At 40.6% G+C, this 19,266-nt stretch overlaps 1 protein-coding gene across 1 annotated transcript in view; it reads left to right on the forward strand.

Annotated features, from left to right (window-relative positions):
• Positions 1 to 19,266, forward strand: part of LOC149451555 (uncharacterized) — a 133,000-nt gene that overhangs the window by 97,450 nt on the left and 16,284 nt on the right. Inside the window, exon 4 of the mRNA XM_089690552.1 lies at positions 8,566 to 8,652. Within this exon, the coding sequence (XP_089546678.1) occupies positions 8,566 to 8,571 (6 nt within the window). The 3' untranslated portion in view covers positions 8,572 to 8,652. The remainder of the gene's footprint in view (positions 1 to 8,565; positions 8,653 to 19,266) is intronic.

Below are 19,266 nucleotides of genomic sequence, written 5' to 3' on the forward strand. Positions count from 1 at the left end.
CGTTTACAAGCTGTGATACTTGCCAAAGGGGGCAGTACAAGCAATTAACTCTGCAGGGTGCCCAAACTTTTGCAGACTTTTTTTGTTTTCTGTTATTTTGAAAGTGTAAATGATGGAAATAAAATCTAACTTTTGTTGACATATTATAAGAATGTCTAATCTGTAATTTGATGCCTTTTGGAGATTTTTCCATCTTTCCTTGGCTTCTTTATGCACATTAATACAAATTTTTAGCTGGGGTGCCCAAACTTTCGATCCCCACTGTATTTATACACAGAGGAATGGACTATATCATCTTGTAATTGGTGAATTGGCCTTTTTACTGATGAATTGCACATTTTAGATATTTAAGAAATTAATTAATCAATAGATCAATTGAACATTTGTGTTTAATTATTGGTTCATCTTTGAAATGTTTTAATATTCTGATACTATTGTAATCCTATAGGTGCTGCACTTTATTTATATTATTTATTCCAGAGGTTTTTGTATATTGATCTTGTTGCTAGCTGCCTTTCTGCTTTCTACTGGGTGCTGATTCATACTTTTTACTTGGCAGGAGCCAGTAACTCCTGCTGCTGCATTTGAGCAAGTTAGGAAAGAGAGAGCAGCAATATTGCTCTCATGCAGATTGCTGGATCAACACTGGGCTCGGGTAACAATGCATTAGGATGGAAAACTTCCTTTAGAACCACTTTATTTATTTATTTATTTTTAACCACTTGCCCTGTAGAGGATTTACTCCCCTTAATGACCAGGCCTCTTTTTGCTACTCGGTGCTGTACAGCCACTCTCTGCAGATCTTCCTGCAAGTCAAGGGCGAGGAACAGAGCCATTATACCCTGGGCTCACAGGAAGTCGGTTGAATGATACTGGGTGTCATTCAACATTGAAGAAGACCATCACTAGGTCAGTGAGCCTGCGGGGGACTGTATTGAAGATGGGGCGAGTACAGCAGCTTTTTACATATTTTTATAGATGCCATGGATTGATTAACCACTTGCCCTCTAGAGGATTTACCCCCCTAATGACCAGGCCTTTTTTTGCTACTCGGCGCTGCACTTATTCAACTGATAATTGCGCAGTCATGCAATGCTGTACCCAAATGAAATTTACGTCCTTTTTTTCACACAAATAGAGCTTTCTTTTGGTGGTATTTGATCGCCTGTGTGCTTTTTATTTTTCGCGCTATAAACAAAAAAAGACCGAAAATTTTGAAGAAAAACTATATTTTTTACTTTTGGCTATAAAAAAATGTATAGTAAACTCAAACTTAGTTATACATTTAGACTAAAATGTATTCTGCTACATGTTTTTGGTCAAGGAAATCCCAATAAGTGTATATTGATTGCTTTGTGTGAAAGTTATAGCGTCTACAAACTATGGTATAGATAATGGAATTTACGCCTTTTTTGCTATACAGCGTTGCGTTAGTTTAACGGACAATTGTACGGTCATGTAATACGGTACATGAATGAAAGTTATGTCCTTTTTTTCACACAAATAGAGATTTCTTTTGGTGGTATTTGATCACCTATGCGCTTTTTATTTTTGATGCTATAAACAAAAAAAGTTTTGAGGAAAAAAAAGTTTTTGAAAAAAACAATATTTGATCATTTCTGTCATAGAAAATATCCCAAAAAACTAAAATTTCATCATAAATTTAGGCCAAAATGTATTCTGCTACATGTTTTTGGTTAAAAAATCCCAATAAGTGTATATTTATTGCTTTGTGTGAAAGTTATAGCGTCTACAAACTATGGTATAGATAATTTACACAACTTTTCCTTTCTGACTGTTCATCACATTGCTTGAGGTGCTAAAATACCAGGATAGTACAAACACCCTCAAACGACCCCTTTTCGGAATGTAGACTCCCTAAGCTATCTGCTGAGAGGCATATTGAGTCCATGGAAGATTTATTTTTTTTCTACAAGCTTCTGGAAAATTACAACATTTTTTTTTTACACATGTCATTTAAATGATATATTTCTCGCACAAGCAATGGGCATATGTGGAATTACACCCTAAAATACATTCTGCTACTTCTACCGAGTATGGAGATACCACATGTGTGAGACTTTCTGGGAGCCTAGCCACACACAGGAGCCTGAAATCCAATGACCACTTTGAAAGCCTGAAGGTGTGTAACTCCCTCATTTCACTTCCTCACTACCTATCACAGTTTCAAAGGCCCTGAAATGCCAGGATAGCAGCAACCCCCCCCCCCCCCCCCCCCAAGACCCCTTTTTGGAAAGTAGACACCCACCCCAAGGAATTTAAAAAGAGGCATAGAGAGTATTTTGCAGATCTCATTTTTTCTCACAAGCTTTTGAAATATAAAAAAAGAAAAGAAAAAATATGTTCTTGTTTTTTTTCTTCATTTTCCAAAAACTTGTGGCAACAAACGAGATCTGCAAAATACTCACTATGCATCTTATCAAATTCCTTGGGGTGTCTACTTTCCAAAAAGTGGTCATTTGGGGGGAGTTTGGTTTTTCTGTCACATAGTACTCGTGCAGCGATTTTTCAAACGCAATTTTAAAAAAAAAACTTTTTTTTACTTTTAATGCACAAAACACAATATATTGCCCAATTATTTGGTAAACTATAAAAGATGATGGCATGCCAAGTAAATAGATAGCAAACATGACATGCTTTAAAACTGTGCATGAGCCATGCAATGGCGACAAACTGCATACGTTTTTAATATCCATAGGTAACGTTTTAAAAGCCTTTACAAGCTACCATTTTAGATTTACAGAGGAGGTCTAGTGTTAGAATTACTGCCCTTGATCTGACGTTCGTGGCGATACCTCACATGCATGGTGCAACTGCTGTTTGCATACTGGCACAGGGTCAAGGCTCACGAACGCAGGTGCACGCGTGCGCAGATGGGGGTGAGGGTACTTTTTTTTCTTTTTTTTAAGTTATTTTGATTTTTTTTTATAATTTTTACACTGTCTCTTTTTTTTTACTTTTAATGCTATCACAGGGAATGCAAATATCCCCCATAACTTCAATGGGCATTGTCATATATTCTTTTTTGAGAAATCTGGGGTTCTATCAGACTCTGCCCTTACATTATCTAATCAAACCAAGGTCGGTGTGATCAGATGCTTTTCCAATTTACAAATGGCGCTGTTTATATCCTGCGAAACTGAAGTGATGAAATGCTCGTAGCTTCTGATTTCTTAGGCTATAGAGATGATTGGCACCATTCTGGTCTCCAATCAGCTCCATGGTCAGCTGGCAGAAACACTGGCTGCATTCTCAGTTTCCCCTGATGGCACGGGACTGCCCGAGAAGGCCGTGGAAGGCAGCGGGGGAGGGCAATCCTGCAGCGAATTAGCCACTATGATTGCTTTTACATGAAAGCTGATTGTCAGCTGAAAAAAATGATACCAGGATGATGCCTGCAGATGTAGGCATCATCCTGGTATAACCATTCAAAGTCCAGTGATATACCAGTATATCGCTGATCCTTGTTGGGTATATATGCTATGTTCTTTTTCTTTTTGTATGCAGCCTGTGGACTGAATGAAAAAAAGAGAAGAAATCTCTGCCAAAAAAAAAAAAGTGTGTGGTATGCCCACCATTAGAATATACCACCCTGCATCCACCCACTTCTAATGGTGGGCACACATTGGGTCACACTTTGCCACATGCGAAAGTTCCAAGATTGTACAAATGTCTAAATAGTGGCACGCTTGAATAAAAATTGTCCACGTATAAGTGGTACCTCATATGGAAAAAGGATGACACCAAGTCCCAAACTATCTTGCTACTACTCCCCATGTAGTCTGGGCATCTGGGGGGCTCCACGTGACTATCTTTTCCCTCGTAAATCCGAAACTTATAAGTATAACCTGTTGTCCTCTCACAGGTCTTCTACATCTTGATCCCATATCTGGCACGCTTGCTGGGGAGAAATTGTTTGAATGCAAGGCGGCCAGAAAAACTAATGAGAGACTCATCAACGCAGATTTTTTGCTGGGGAGTATAGACATCTGCTAATTTTTGTTTAAGGTGATTTACAAGGGGCTGAATTTTGTGGAGCCGGTCAAATTCAGGGTCACCTCGAGAACAACAGTGTGTACTGTCGTTGAAATGCATAAAACACATTATACTCTCATATCTATGCCTGGCCATGGCAGCAGAGAACATGGCATATAATGAATCGGGTCTGTGGACCAATACAACCGCAATTCATTTTTTTTAGTAATGCCCATGTTGAGGGTTAGGCCCAAAAAAAATATAAACTCGAAAACCGTAATGGGTTTCCATGCGAATGGTCTGGCAAGGTTTGAATTTTGGTTGGCGGCGATACATTGTTGTGTGTATAAAATGCTTTGATCCACAATCAATGCATACAGATCTTCCGTGAAAAACAGCTCCAAAAAAATCAAGGGGATGAGTTAAATTTGCTATTTCCACCTTGTTGGGCAGTGAATGGGGGAAGTATGGGTGCTGCAGAATTTGTGGGTTGCCAATCGGAAGGATACTAGGAGCTCTATGGGCCTGTGTGCGAATTCGTGGTGGTTGCGGGACAATACTTGTGCTCGCCACTTCACCAACTTGTACTGCACTAATGGGACTCTCCACATCACCAAGTGATACTGCAGTGCTATTATTATTATTATATAGGATTTATATAGCGCCAACAGTTTGCTCAGCGCTTTACAATATAACAGGAGACAATACAGCAACAATCCAGTTGAATACAAGAGGGTTAGGAGGGCCTGATCCTTGGAGCTTACAATCTAAGAGGTATGTGAAAGACCAGGATGTACTAGACCGCTGGTGCTCGCCAGTTCACCAAAAGGTAGCGTGGCACTAGTACTGGCACTCTGCTGCATAGGAGAGTCATCAAAATTTACCAGCAAGTGCTAACAGATATCAGGCCTGATTCTGCTAACACTGCGGTTTTGTGTGCAATGTATCAAGTGACAGTGACCTACTGACACTGCACTTTCTGAGGGAGAGGCAGGGGGTAAGCGTAGGGGCTAAATGCAGGTGCTGGCAGGTGCTGGGGCTGATCCCACTAACGCTGCATTTTTGGGGACACTATACTAATGTGAACGCTGGTATAGTGCTGATCTGATCAAAGATATTGATCCGTTCAGACACTATACTAGCAATGAAGGTTTATTGTGTATGAGCGTCTTCCTGGCAATCAAGGGGTTAAATGTGATTACTGGTATACTGACCGGCAATCTGACGCCATCTGGGAGGGGTGTGAAAACCACAGGAGCACGAATCATGTATATATATGTGATTTTGCGCACCTGTGCTGCCCTGTAGCAGTATTTCTGCTATAGGGCGGTCAGGAAGCTGTTACATAAGCAGTTTGTGTTACGGCGTTGCATTACTTTAACTGACAATTGCGCGGTCATGCAACACTGCACCAAAATTAAATTTACATCTTTTTTTTCCCCACAAATTGGGCTTTCTTTTGGTGGTTTTTGATTGCCTGTGCGTTTTTTTATTTTTTGCGCTATAAAAAAAAGCCCGACAATTTTGAGAAAAAAAAACAATATTTTGGACTTTTTGCTATAAAACATGTCCAGTAAAAAAATTTAAAAATCAAATTTCATCATAAATTTCAGCCAAAATGTATTCTGCGACATGTCTTTGCTAAAAAAAAATCCCAATACATGTAAATTAAATGGTTTACGTGAAAGCTATAGCGTTTACAAATGGCGGTATAGATACTGATTTTTTTATACTAATAATAGTGGCGATCGGTGACCTATGGCGGCAATCAGCGACTTATGGCGGGACTGCGGCGGACATTCTGACACTGGGGGGAACTGACTTGGGGTAACTGACATCCTCAGTGACACCAATACAGTGATCAGTGCAAAAAAAAAAAAAACACTGACACTGTAATAATGGCACTGGGGAGGAAGTGTTAACTTCTGGAGACAATCAAAGGGTTAACTGTGTGAGGGGAGTGTTTTACTAGGGGGCGGGGGGGTGTACCTCTCTGTTACACACTGTCCCGGAAGGCTGTGACCAGCGATCCCGCCACAGTGTGCTGAAAGCTAAAAGGGAGGAAAGCTCCATTGAAAACAATGGGTTTGGGGCACGGTCACAGATGGGGTGCAGGTCTCTGCATGAGTGTGGTTTATGCTGGAGTGTGAAACAGCAGTTGAACACAGCAGTTGAACTAAAGCAGGATAATCCAAGCAGCTCCGTGTACCTTTTTAACCACTTCCTGTCCGGACACTTTCACCCCCTTCCTGTCCAGGCCAATTTTCAGCTTTCAGCATTATCGCACTTTGAATGACAATTGCAGGGACACTGTACCCATATGAATTTTTTAGCATTTTTTTTAGACAGATAAAGCTGTATTTTAGTGGTATTTATTCACCCCTGGGATTTTTATTTTTTTTGCTATTTAAATGAAAAAGTCCAAAAATGTAGAAAAAAAGTGTTTTTCTTATAAAATTTTGCAAATAAATAATATTTCATCATAAATCTTGGCCAAAATGTATTCCGTTATCTTTTTAGTAAAAAAAAAAAAACACAAATTAGTTTATAACCAAAAATTATAATAAAAAAAAAAAATGTTTACTTTTTTTTTATATTATTATTTATGTTTTTGTTTTTTTTACATACTGTCACCCTAGCAGTGCAGTGTCACCATGGTGGGGTGTGATGAAAACTCACTAATGATCTACTAACTGCTAAAACCAATGGCCATTACTCCGTACTCTTACTACTTGACCTCTCTGCGGCTTTTGATACGGTTGACCATCCCCTCCTCCTCAAAAAACTCCACTCTCTTGGCCTCTGAGAATCTGCTCTCTCCTGGTTCTCCTCTTACCTATCGCAGCGCTCCTTCCGCATTACCTATAACTCTAGCTCCTCTTCTCCACTCCCTCTTTCTCTATTAGTCCCTCAAGGATCTGTCCTTGGACCCCTTCTCTTCTCCATTTACACCTCCTCCCTTGGTCACTTGATAAACTCCCATGGCTTTAAGTACCATCTCTATGCTGATGACACACAAATCTATCTTTCTACTCCTCACCTCACCCCTTCAGTCTCCTCACATTACTAACCTACTAAGCGACATATCAGCATGGATGTCACTCCACTTCCTCAAACTCAGTATTCCCTCCAGCCCGTGCCCGCTCCCCTGACCTCTCCATCAAGATCAATAACACAACCATCAGTTGACCACATGATCAGCTGTGTCCAATGACACATGCATTTGCTGGTTATCGGCTGCACTTTTCTCACGCTGTCACAGCATGAGGATATACTGCCGATAACCGGCAATCATCAGAGGAGGGATCGGCACCTATCATCAGCGTACTGATGATCTGTGCCCTGATCATCGGTGCCCATCAGTGCCGTCCACAAGTGCCCATCAGTGCCATCCACCTGTGCCCATCAGTGCCACCCACCTGTGCCCATCAGTGCCCAGCAGTGTCACCCACCTGTGCCCAGTAGTGCCACCCATCAGTGCCCAGCAGTGCCACCCATCAGTGCCGCCGATAAGTGCTGCCCAGCAGGGCCACCAGACAGTGCCATAAATCAGTGCTGCCCATCAGTGCCAGCTCATCAGTGCCGCATATCGGTGCCCAACAGTGCCTGTCAGTGCTGCCTATCAGTACCCATCAATGCCACCTATCAGTGCCCATCATTGTTGCATATCAGTGCCAGCTCATCAGTGCCGCCTATCAGTGCCCATCAGTGCTGCCTATCAGTGCAGCCTCATCAATGCACATCAGTGAAGGAGAAAAATTTTATAATAAACAAAGAAAAAAAATTTTTTTTTTCAAAATGTTTGCTATTTTTTTGTTTATAGCACAACAAATAAAACACCCAGCAGTGATTACATACCACCAAAAGAAAGCTCTATTTGTGTGAAAAAAATTATAAAAATGTTATATGGGTACAATGTCGCATGACCGTGCAATTGTCACTCAAAATGCGACAGCGCTGAAAACTGAAAATTGGCCTGTGCAGGAAGGGGGTATAAGTGCACAGTAGGCCCAGTAGGCAAGTGGTTAAACAAAAAAGCAGAGCCATACAAAGCAATGTGCAGGAGCTGACAGGGGAGAGATCTGTATTGTTTACATACAGGTCTTTCCCCCCTGTCTGTAATACACGGCGATCGCTGGGTGTCGGCGAGGAATCACCGGCCGGGACCCGGTGATCAACAGGTGAGGCCACCACTGGCGGTGCACGTAGGGTGTGTGCGCAGCTCGTGCGTGCCCCCTACCCGTAAATGCGAAATCACGTGTATATATACGTGATTTTGCGCGCCCCCCCACTGCCCTGTTGCAGTATTTCTACTATAGTGCGGAGGGAAAGCAGTTAAAATAAATGCACCAGGAAGATACACCTGCAGTAAATGACTGGTGAATGCCACATTCACTGCTTTAACAACATACCCGTTCGTGGTGGTTAAGAAAGAAAATAATTGTGAAATATGTACCTGTGCTTTTTTAATTCTCATAGAAATGATGGTTACATGATCTCTGCGAAAGGCAACTGATGTTGATGCTGACCAATTGGTTTCACTGTCTGAACAACAATTTTCCCCTACAGGAGTAACCCTAGACATGGCCAGTGCCGAGGAACCAGCCATCTGATCAATATTAGAGAATAACAAACTTGTAGAATTTCAAAGCAAAGGTAAGCTCTTTCATCTGTCTTTTATTTTCTTGCCATCACTAAATGTTATGATTACAATAAAGGAAAGTTTTTTTGAGAACATGGTTCTGTTTAAAACAAAGGCCGTTGTGTTTTTAGGTGTTCAGCCAATCAGACTTGCACATGATTAAAGGTGTATGCCCAGGTGTGAAACTCTCACATTCCCTTAGACAGTTCAAGAAATTACAAACAGTGAAACTAGCGTCTTTACTGCTCTTCACTATCTGACATTGCTATCTGTCTAATGTACATGTCTTTCATCTTTTACTTAGACAGCTATTAAATATGGTAGAATTGACTGGAATTCAATAAAAATGTGAACATGTTTATTTTTATATGTCCTGTTCACTTTAATATGATGCCAGCAGCTCAATGCAAGATGCCAAAGAGGCAAGAAAACATAACATTAGACGGAAAAAAAAAAGACGCTATAGAACATCAAAGAGGGCACGACAGATTCCGCGGACAATATCCAGACAAAATCAAAATGCTCAATTCTGACAAGTTAAATACTGTTTGAATCTGAGCTAAATACAATATGCAGAAGATATTTGCTTGTCTTCTGCTGGAGAGAAGATGAAAAGGATTGAATGGCATACAATGTGAAAACAAGAAAGTTGTAGTATTGTTGAAACAGATTAAGCAGCATGCCTAGGAAAAAAGCCAGAGATTGATAGGTTACAAGCATGCACAATTACGGACGCAAATCCTATCAGGTGTAAAGGAAGGAAGACAAAAATAAGGCATGTGTCAGGTTCCTACAATACAATTCCAGGTGTGTTGACTGAGCTGTCAGTGACTAGGTGATACAGAGGACAAATGGTGAAGAAAGGCTATGATTATGGACCAGCTATGGTCTGAAACATCTCAGTGTTTCTGTTTTTATCTGCTCAAAAAATTCAAATTTCAAATTAAATCTCACTCCAGGAAGACAAATGCTGGCTATACACTAGTAGAATTTAGTTTGAAATTATGCATTTTAAAAGAGACAGTCGGGATCTGAAAAAACAAACATCCATACTCACCTATGTGAATGCAGCATTAATCCCCCACCACCTCTAAGACCGAGAACTGAGCAATCAAAGGCCACTGATTGCTAGGCTCTTGGTCTTCAGTGAGCAGACCACAGGTGATTAGCTCTTTGTTCTGCTCCTCCAGCACTCATTGTGGAGGGGTTAGGAGCGGCTGGCTCAGGCTCTCAGTTGCTCGCTGATAGGCTGAGCCAACTGCCGGCCCAGGTCTGGTCCCGCTGAGTGACATCAGCCGACAGCAGACTTTTGCCTGCTGTAGGATAAATACAGGTCACAGGAGTGTAGAACGAAGTGCACTCCTGTGACCCATATTGACCCTGAGACATAGGGTCAATATAGCTTTGGCCCTACTTCTCCATTAAGAACATTTCATTTCATTTTCTTTAGCTTAATGGGGACAAATCCAATTTAGTTTTTGACTGCAGTGATAAGAAACTTTGAAAGAGCAGGATGAAAAATGTTTCTTAAATGATTTAATTTTTAACTGTGGTTTTCATGTGGGAAAGTCAATTCATTAGAAAATCTAATGTTAAAGCCAACAAGACTATCTCATACTCTGTCCACTTTTAGGTGATCCCTGAAAACATTTCTCTTCAGAGAAGCTTATCCTGCTCCACCTAACAACTGAACTTTTGGTTTTACCATTAGCTCATCCCCCACAGTTATTGTCTCTTGTATCACTGGACCAGGGGCGGACTGACAACTCATGGGGCCCCCTGGCAATAGGGGATCATGTGGCCCCTGTGTCCTTGCCCAAACTCAACAAAGCCTATGAAAAAGGTACCAGGGGCATCTCATGGGGCCCCCTACTGACCCCGTGCCCGAGTTTCCAAATGGTCAGTCCGCCCCTGCACTGGACCCTCCCCTTTTAGATTGTAAGTGCTAATGAGCAGGGCCCTCTAATTCCTCCTGTATTGAATTGTATTGTAACTGGACTGTTTGCCCTCATGTTTTAAAGCACTGCTTAAACTGTTGGTGCTATATAAATCCTGTATAATAATAATAACATTAACAAAGGTTTGAAATACTTTTGAACAACATTACTCAAGTCTTTGAATGTACTGAGAATGTTCAAATGCTCATTCAATCTTCAAGTGTATGACTAGCATTAAGATGGCCACAGCTAAAACTGGACACAGATGAGTCCACAGGATGAACAAATAAAAATTACCTAATTCCCCTATCAACAGATTCTAGGTGGATAGGGGAATCCTCCTTGCTGTGTCTTTGTATTCTGACAGCAGGGAGACATCTGCAGCACTGATCAAGCAGCTAAAATCCGTAAACTGACTTTTGTTCAACCACAAGGGCCATACATGAATTTTAATTCTGCCGGTCCCTCCTGAATCAGCTGATTTTCAATCCATGTATGGCCAGCTTAATCAACTGTCTTCTGGAAATGGACAACCAGAGGTGACTTTGCCCATTCTCAAATGCCACAAAAGATCTCCTCCCCATCTTGTCCATCAGTGGAGGCAGAACAAAATGTTAACGGTAAAAAGTTAACTTCTATGTTCATTTTTCTTCATTGAAAGAGGAATCAACGAGAAGAGTCAAAGAAGTGCCTGGTGTGTAAGAGGTGATTATAGCCATAGTAGTGCATTTTCACAGTTGGGTACTATCCATGAAGCCACTTTTTTACATTATAAGTATTTGTATTTTTGTATTATCATTAGAAAAATACAGAAAGAAAATTAGAATTTCATGCATAGGTACAAGTAGTAAAAAAATACAGGTGCATCATGTGGTTACAATTTTAGTCACATAAAAAAGATAGTACATTTTATGACAGGGACCTCACATGTCAAAGGGAGTGAGGATACAAAAAAACCTGATATACCATCCTCAGGAGATACTATCGTTCGAACTGCAGATTTCCATGAAATATCATCTATGATGATGCAAGAGAGGCCACATGTATGGAAAAGATTTTTAGAAGAAAAGAAAGATAACTAGAGCGTAGGGCAGTGGGGGTCCTAGCAGTACTGATACACAAAGATTTAGCAAAAAGACAAATCTTCAAATAATAATAATTATTGAAATCAACAATAATCTCTGAAGAAAAAAAACTGGTAAAAAATGGGAAGATTATTTGGATAAGGAGTAGTCACATTTTGGAGTTGGAAAACTCCTTTATGAAATAACAACTACCTTTGACAATTGACTTGCTCCTACAGCTTACCATAGCCTAATTGTCATCTGGGATGCTCGAATCAGTGCCTGGTGTAGGCCTTAGACAAGGCAAAAAGATGGCAAATTAAAGTATATGTACAGTATCTCACAGAAGTGAGTACACCCCTCACATTGGAGGGAGGAGGAGCGCAAGGTCTCTAACATCCACCAGCTCTGTGATGTTGTCATGAACGAGTGGAAGAGGACTCCAGTGGCAACCTGTGAAGCTCTGGTGAACTCCATGCCCAAGAGGGTTAAGGCAGTGCTGGAAAATAATGGTGACCACACAAAATATTGGCACTTTGGGCCCAATTTGGACATTTTCACTTAGGGGTGAACTCACTTTTGTTGCCAGCGGTTTAGACATTAATGGCTGTGTGTTGAGTTATTTTGAGGGGACAGTAAATTTACACTGTTATATAAGCTGTACACTCACTACTTTACAATGTAGCAAAGTATAATTTCTTCAGTGTTGTCACATGAAAAGATATAATAAAATATTTACAAAAATGTGAGGGGTGGACTCACTTCTGTGAGATACTGTAGGTCGAACCAAAAAAAAAAAATCACACATGAGTTTTAACATGTTAACATAATTTCAAAAGTTATTAAGTGTTCTTGCATGGCAAGACCATTTACTGTTATCTCACAAATATATTCTTATTATTATAGCCAAATTTACCACCCTAACTCCTCCAACATTTTTTACACTACATAGACAGAAATATACCGAAACGTGCGGATTGTTCTCGATTGGTGTGCTATTACTTTGTGGAACATTTCACCGCATGGTTCACGAAATATCTGCGTTTTTGTGGTGAAATTGGTCCCATAGGAATGAATGGCGCAATGTTCAAAACTAGAGTGGGTGCTGACAAAAGCTAGACTGTGAGCTGAAAAATCAGGACATGATTTCTAAACTGCCATCACTCCCTCATTTTCAAGCCCACCTACACAAATCTTATATCAAAACGTTCAGCTATCCCTGCTCCCTCCACGGCTAAGCCATAGTCCTGATAGTTTTCACAATATGACCATTTGTTTGCAACTCACGCCGCCCATTGACATTCATTGAAACTCCACTCTAGCCACCTCAAATTTGAAGGGCAATTTCTAAACTGCAACTGTGCCTTCATTTTTAATATTGCAGAGACATACTATGCATCAAAATGTAGGTCTGGGTCCTGTGATTCTCACAATATAAAGCTCTTCGGTGTAGGATTTGTAATTTTTAAACTACAACCATTTGAAGATGGCAACCGCCAGTGAAGTGAGCAAGTTAGAGCAGTTTGTTTTTAACCGCTCTTCTCTGCCCTTGCTGTAGAGTGAGTTGCCATAGGAACCCTGGTGTGTGAGCAGGCAGCAGAGTGACAAGCCACTCCACCCACTGGAACTACACTGGATCTGAGCAACACAAACCAAAAACGATATTTAATTCATTTTTAGTATTCAAAGCAAACTCTCCCATCCATCCATGTCTCTATGCTTTATTTTGCTGAGGAATCACTTTGAAAAACATCACCTAGCTTTCTGGCCATCTTGAGTTAAGGCAGATAATTCATGTAGCATTTACTTTCTGGAATCCATCTGCCCTTAGCTCAGGCATGTTGGCAGGAGAGCATGCTTATATGAGAAAACCCCTCCTAGCCTCATTAAGACTCCTTAAATGTATGACATCATTTGCCTGTAAAAAAGAAAAAGTTTAAAACAAGTAAATATGGTATGTTTTCCTATCTATTTACTAAGGCTAACAGAAACACAAAAATAGTCAATGTTGATTAAGAGAATGCAGTTCCACTTTGAATTCTAATTCTAGAATCCTCCCTCCTGTCTCCTTAGTCCGAAGTCCTCCTTTCCCCAGCATTATTACACACGAAACACAGGGTCCTTTTCTTCTTTGGATCTTCTCTGGCAGTGGGTTTTCCTCAATGGTGCAGAAAGTGGCATTGACATGATGATACATAGCTCTTTGCACAATGCATGTGAGTGCAGGACCCCATTGTAGCAGACCATTAACCCACATGCCAACCAGCAACGTATGGGTACTACGAGCGGTTATACTGGGATAATGCCTGCAGTTGGCATCACCCCAGTATTGTTTTTTTCATCTGGAGGTCAGTATCCCTGTAAAAGCAATCCTAGCAGCTAATTAGCCACTGGATTGCTTTTAAAGGCAGCGTGAGGGGACATGTACAACTTCCCACCACCTTCTGTGGCTTTCTCTGTCTCTCTTATCCCACCGGGGAACCTGAGAGTGCAACCAGCACTTCCACTGTTTGACCATAGAGCTGACTGGAGACTGGAACAGCTCCAATCATCTTCATGGTCTAAGAAACTGGAAGCAATGAACATTCATCACTTCCGGTTTTGTGGTTGTAAACAAACCCATAGTGGTTTTAAAAAAGCATTGAATCATACTGATCTTGGTATGATTGGAAGCTTTTAACCACTTGCCGCCCTGCCACTGTATATATATATATGTGCAGGGTGGCAGTGGAGCGCAAAAGCACATTTTAAAACAGGCTTCGCGCTCCCGACACTTTCGCGGGTAGGGGGCGCGTGCCAGGATTCGATCCAGGAGGGATCAATCATTAGATTTCAGCCTGTCCTGTGTTGACATTTACACAGGGTAGGATATGATGTAATTCTTCTCTGCCTGGACAAATACCATTCCAGACAGAGAAGAAGACACAGTAAAAGTGAGTACAAAGCACTACACTAACAGTTAGAACACTCTAGGACACATTTAACCCCCTGATCGCCCCCCCCCCCCCCAGTTAACCCCTTCACTGCCCTGTCACCAGTGTCACTGATCAGTGAACCAATTTTTACTGATCACTGTATCAGTGTCGCTGGCGACTTCCGATAGTGTTAGCGCCCCTCCCAGATAGCGCCAGTTTGCCCGCTAGTGCACCAGAAATCCCATTTAACCCCTTGATCGCCCCCCTCCCCCCCGTTTAACCCCTTCACTGCCCTGTCACCAGTGTCATTGATTACAGTGAACAGATTTTTACTGATCACTGTATTAGTGTCACTGGTGACTTCCGATAGTGTTAGCGCCCCTCCCAGATAGCGCCAGTTTGCCCGCTAATGCATGGGATTTTTTTTACCAAAAACATGTAGCAGAATACATTTTGGCTTAAATTTATGACTAACTTTGAGTTTACGATATATTTTTTATAGCTGAAAGTAGAAAATATTGTTTTTTTTTCAAAATTTTCGTGTTTTTTTTTTATTATAGCGCAAAAAATAAAAAGCGCACAGGTGATCAAATACCATCAAAAGAAAGCTCTATTTGTGTGAAAAAAAGGACATAATTTCGTTTGGGTACAGCATTGCATGACCGCGCAATTATCATTTGAATTAGTGCAGCGCTGTATAGCAAAAAAAAGGCATAAATTACAGTATCTATACCAGGAATGGGCAAACTACGGCCCGCGGGCCGTATACGGCCCGGCGGACCTTTTAATCCAGCCCGCGGAGCGTGATACAAAAAAAAAACAGCCAGGGCAGGCAAACATTTGCATCATTCAGCGCGCTCAAATGCAATGATTGGCCAGTCTCGCTGCCACTCACATCCTGATAGCCAGTGATTGGCTGTCAGGATGTGTGTAGGCGGGGCAGCGTGACGACCGCGAGGGGAGCTAGGCTCCTCTCACAGTCCGCCCTGAAGACCGGAACGGCGCGGGAACACGGCGAGAGGAACGCGCGGAGCAAAGATAAGTAAATTGACACAGGGGGGACTTGGCTTACTACTTGGGGGGGAATAGTACTATGGGGGATGAAATGTTACAAATTTGAATTTAATTTATATTAATTCACACATACACATCATTCATCTACTCTTGGTCCGGCCCCCGGGTCCAGTATATGAACCCATTGCGGCCCTCAAGTCAAAAAGTTTGCCCACCCCTGATCTATACCATAGTTTGTAGACGCTATAACTTTCACACAAAGCAATCAATATACACTTATTGGGATTTTTTTTACCAAAAACATGTAGCAGAATACATTTTGGCTTAAATTTATGACTAACTTTGAGTTTACGATATATTTTTCATAGCTGAAAGTAGAAAATATTGTTTTTTTTCAAAAGTTTTGTGGTTTTTTTGTTTATAGCGCAAAAAATAAAAAGCGCACAGGTGATAAAATACCACCAAAAGAGAGCTCTATTTGTGTGAAAAAAGGACGTAAATTTCGTTTGGGTACAGCATTGCATGACCGCGCAATTATCATTTGAATTAGTGCAGCGCCAAACAGCAAAAAAAGGCCTGGTCATTAAGGGGGGTAAATCCTTAGGTGCTCAAGTGGTTAAGGACAGAGGAGAGATCTGAAATCTAATAGATCCCAGATCTCTCAGAAAAGAGTACCTGCCACTTCCTATTGCTATCACAGGGGATATTTATATTCCCTGTGATAAGAATAAAAGTGAATCAAAGTGGTAAAAATGTAAAAAAAAATTAAGCACACCACCTGTGTTTGCATGCAAAGGTGAACGCACGCATCAGTCCCACCTCAAACAACGATCGCACCGCACATGTGAGGTATCACCACGAACGTCAGATCGAGGGCAGTAATTCTACCACCAGACCTCTTGTGTAAATCTAAATAACCTATAAAGACTTTTGAAGCATTGCCTATAAAATGTACGTAGTTTGTCGTAGTTTGTCGGTCGTGTGCAACTTTAAAGTGTGACATGTTTGCTATCTTTTTGGTATATTTACTCGGCGTAACATCATATTTTACCAAACAATTGGGTATTGTATTTTTGTGCATTAAAATTTAAAAAATGCCAAATATTGTGTGACATATTTATAAATTACAACACCCATTTTATTCTCTACAGCCTCTGCTTTAAAAAATATAACATTTTGGAGTTCTAAGTAATCTTCTAGCAAAAAATACTGATTTTTACATGTAAACAGTGTCAGAAAAAGCCTGGTTATAAAGTGGTTAACCCCTCCCCACCTAAGGGTAAAACAAATGTTAATGTTTAAGCACAATTTTGCTTTGACATGTGTTAGTAAAACCGTACATATCATCACAAGTACTTTGTGTATCCAGGTGGAATAAACCTTACTTTTTTCAGGATAAATTGGGCTTTCATTTGGTGGTAAATGGTAATGGATATCTCCTGATTTTTGTTTTTTATTATGAAAGGAAATCTGGCACAAAATATTAAAAACAACTTTTTCTTTAAATGTAGCTGTATATTTCTTGCTACTACCATAACCTACTACCAAAAAACCCCTAAATAAATTATACTGCTCTCAACAATTGTAGAGATACCACATATGTGTACGTTAGTTGTTGTATGTACCAGTAGTACAGCCCAGACATGTGTTTTGCTTTTTTTATCCTAAAAACCTAAAACACTAATGCAGGCCATTCATGAGTCAAATTCTGAATTAATTTTCTTCAGAAAATTCGAAAAAGTTGTGCTTTTTGTAATCTGATGATACCACCATTGATTTCAAAATCCAACTAACCAAGCCTTCAATTTCACCTCATGTTGCTACAGAAAAGAATTTTTATGGCTGAGAATTATTTTCTTTTCTTTCCAGGTCACGGCTCATTTCTTTTTCGATTTTTATTTCTTGCACGATTCTCCCATCATTCATTAGAAATTCGTCTGTTATTCAAAAAATTTCCAGCATGCTCAGTCACTCAGATTCTATGGCTACACGATGCTGTGGCCCACTAATGGTGCAAAATTCGAAAGAAAATTATTAGTTACAATTTTTAAAAGAAAATTATTTCCAAATTCAACCCATGTATGGCATGCATAATAAATTACACTGATATTGATTTAAAAAATGTTGTTGTTTTTTTAAATCCTGCCCAAAATATACTGACCATGATCTTTGACCCTGACTTTTGATCCTTACTTTACCAAAATACTAACCCTGGCACTGACCTAGATCAAACCTTGATCTAAGTATTTTCTCTTTACACACAGTTTTTTTTTTTCTCTCTGCAAGGAAAGAGAGAGATACAGTGTGTCTATCTCCTCCATTCAGAGAGAGAGAAAACATGGGAGTGGGCTTCACAGTGACTGATCACTGTTGTAGCCAATCAGAGTGATCAGGTCACCTGGAACTGGTCCCAATCATTAGTACGGGGCTGGGGCTCCCAGTGATATCATGGTCTCTGTGCTGGAAGAGTGCCACACAAAGACAGATACACATACAGTGAGGAACAGAAGTATTTGAACACCCTGCGATTTTGCAAGTTCTCCCACTTAGAAATCATGGAAGGGTCTGAAATTCACATTGTAGGTGCATTCCCACTCTGAGAGACAGAATTAAAAAAAAAATTCAGGAAATCACATTGTATGATTTTTAAAGAATTTATTTGTCTTGCACTGCTGAACATAAGTATTTGAACACCTGAGAAAATCAGTGTTAATATTTGGTACAGAAGCCTTTGTTTGCAATTACAGAGGTAAAACGTTTCCTGTAGTTCCTGACCAGGTTTGCATACACTGCAACAGGGATTTTGGCCCACTCCTCGACACAGATCTCCTCTAGATCCCCTCCATGATTTCTAAGTGGGAGAACTTGCAAAATCGCAGGGTGTTCAAATACTTCTGTTCCTCACTGTATATACGGCCCCCACGGAAAAAAGCCCAGTCCAGTGGGGCCGCATATATGCGTACTGTTGGCGGGAGGGGGTTAAGGAATGGGTTCATGATGCCCTGCACTCACAGGATGTCCTCAGTCCTCAGACTGAAGACAACTAGGGGTGGAAAAGAAGTAATGCATCTGACAAGTGAGTACTAAAACTTGCTAGAGGACCCTTAGAAAAACTTAATAAGAATTGCCGCATCTGAAGAAATGCAGAGCAAAAGCAGTTCAAATGCAGCCTAAAACTGTCATCCACACTGCACCATTGAAGTAAACTGGAGTCTGACAAACATCCATCAAACTTCAGGAAAACAATGTCTGCACAAGCACTGAAAATGACCTAACTTTACATTTTGTTGCACACTATTAAAATGAAGTAGTTAGACTCTTCCTTTTTCAATGCAAGCCTGTGTTAGAAAAATGAAATTACAATAAAATATCAGCTTCACTTAGAGGAATTGACTCATAATAGCAAATAAAATAGCATAAACACCATATTAGGTTATAGAGAATAAAAGACCATCACCTAATAACTCTAGACAGGCACAGCAGGAGTCTTTGCGGCTTCTCACATACAGTAAGCAGCAGAAACCAGATGGAGTAATAGTTCAATGTCCTAGAAACACAGGCACACAGTACAAATGTTCCTATTGGCTGCCTCTCTTTATGAAACATAAATGAACAAGAGACATCAGTTATTGGCAAGACCTTTATATGGCACAGAACAACGACCATGAAGCCATACATGAAACCTGAGAGAGGCTATT

Source organism: Staurois parvus, unplaced genomic scaffold (assembly GCF_062004578.1).
Source record: "Staurois parvus isolate SC_StPar_1 unplaced genomic scaffold, SC_StPar_1.0 ptg000531l, whole genome shotgun sequence".
Lineage (NCBI taxonomy): Eukaryota > Metazoa > Chordata > Amphibia > Anura > Ranidae > Staurois > Staurois parvus.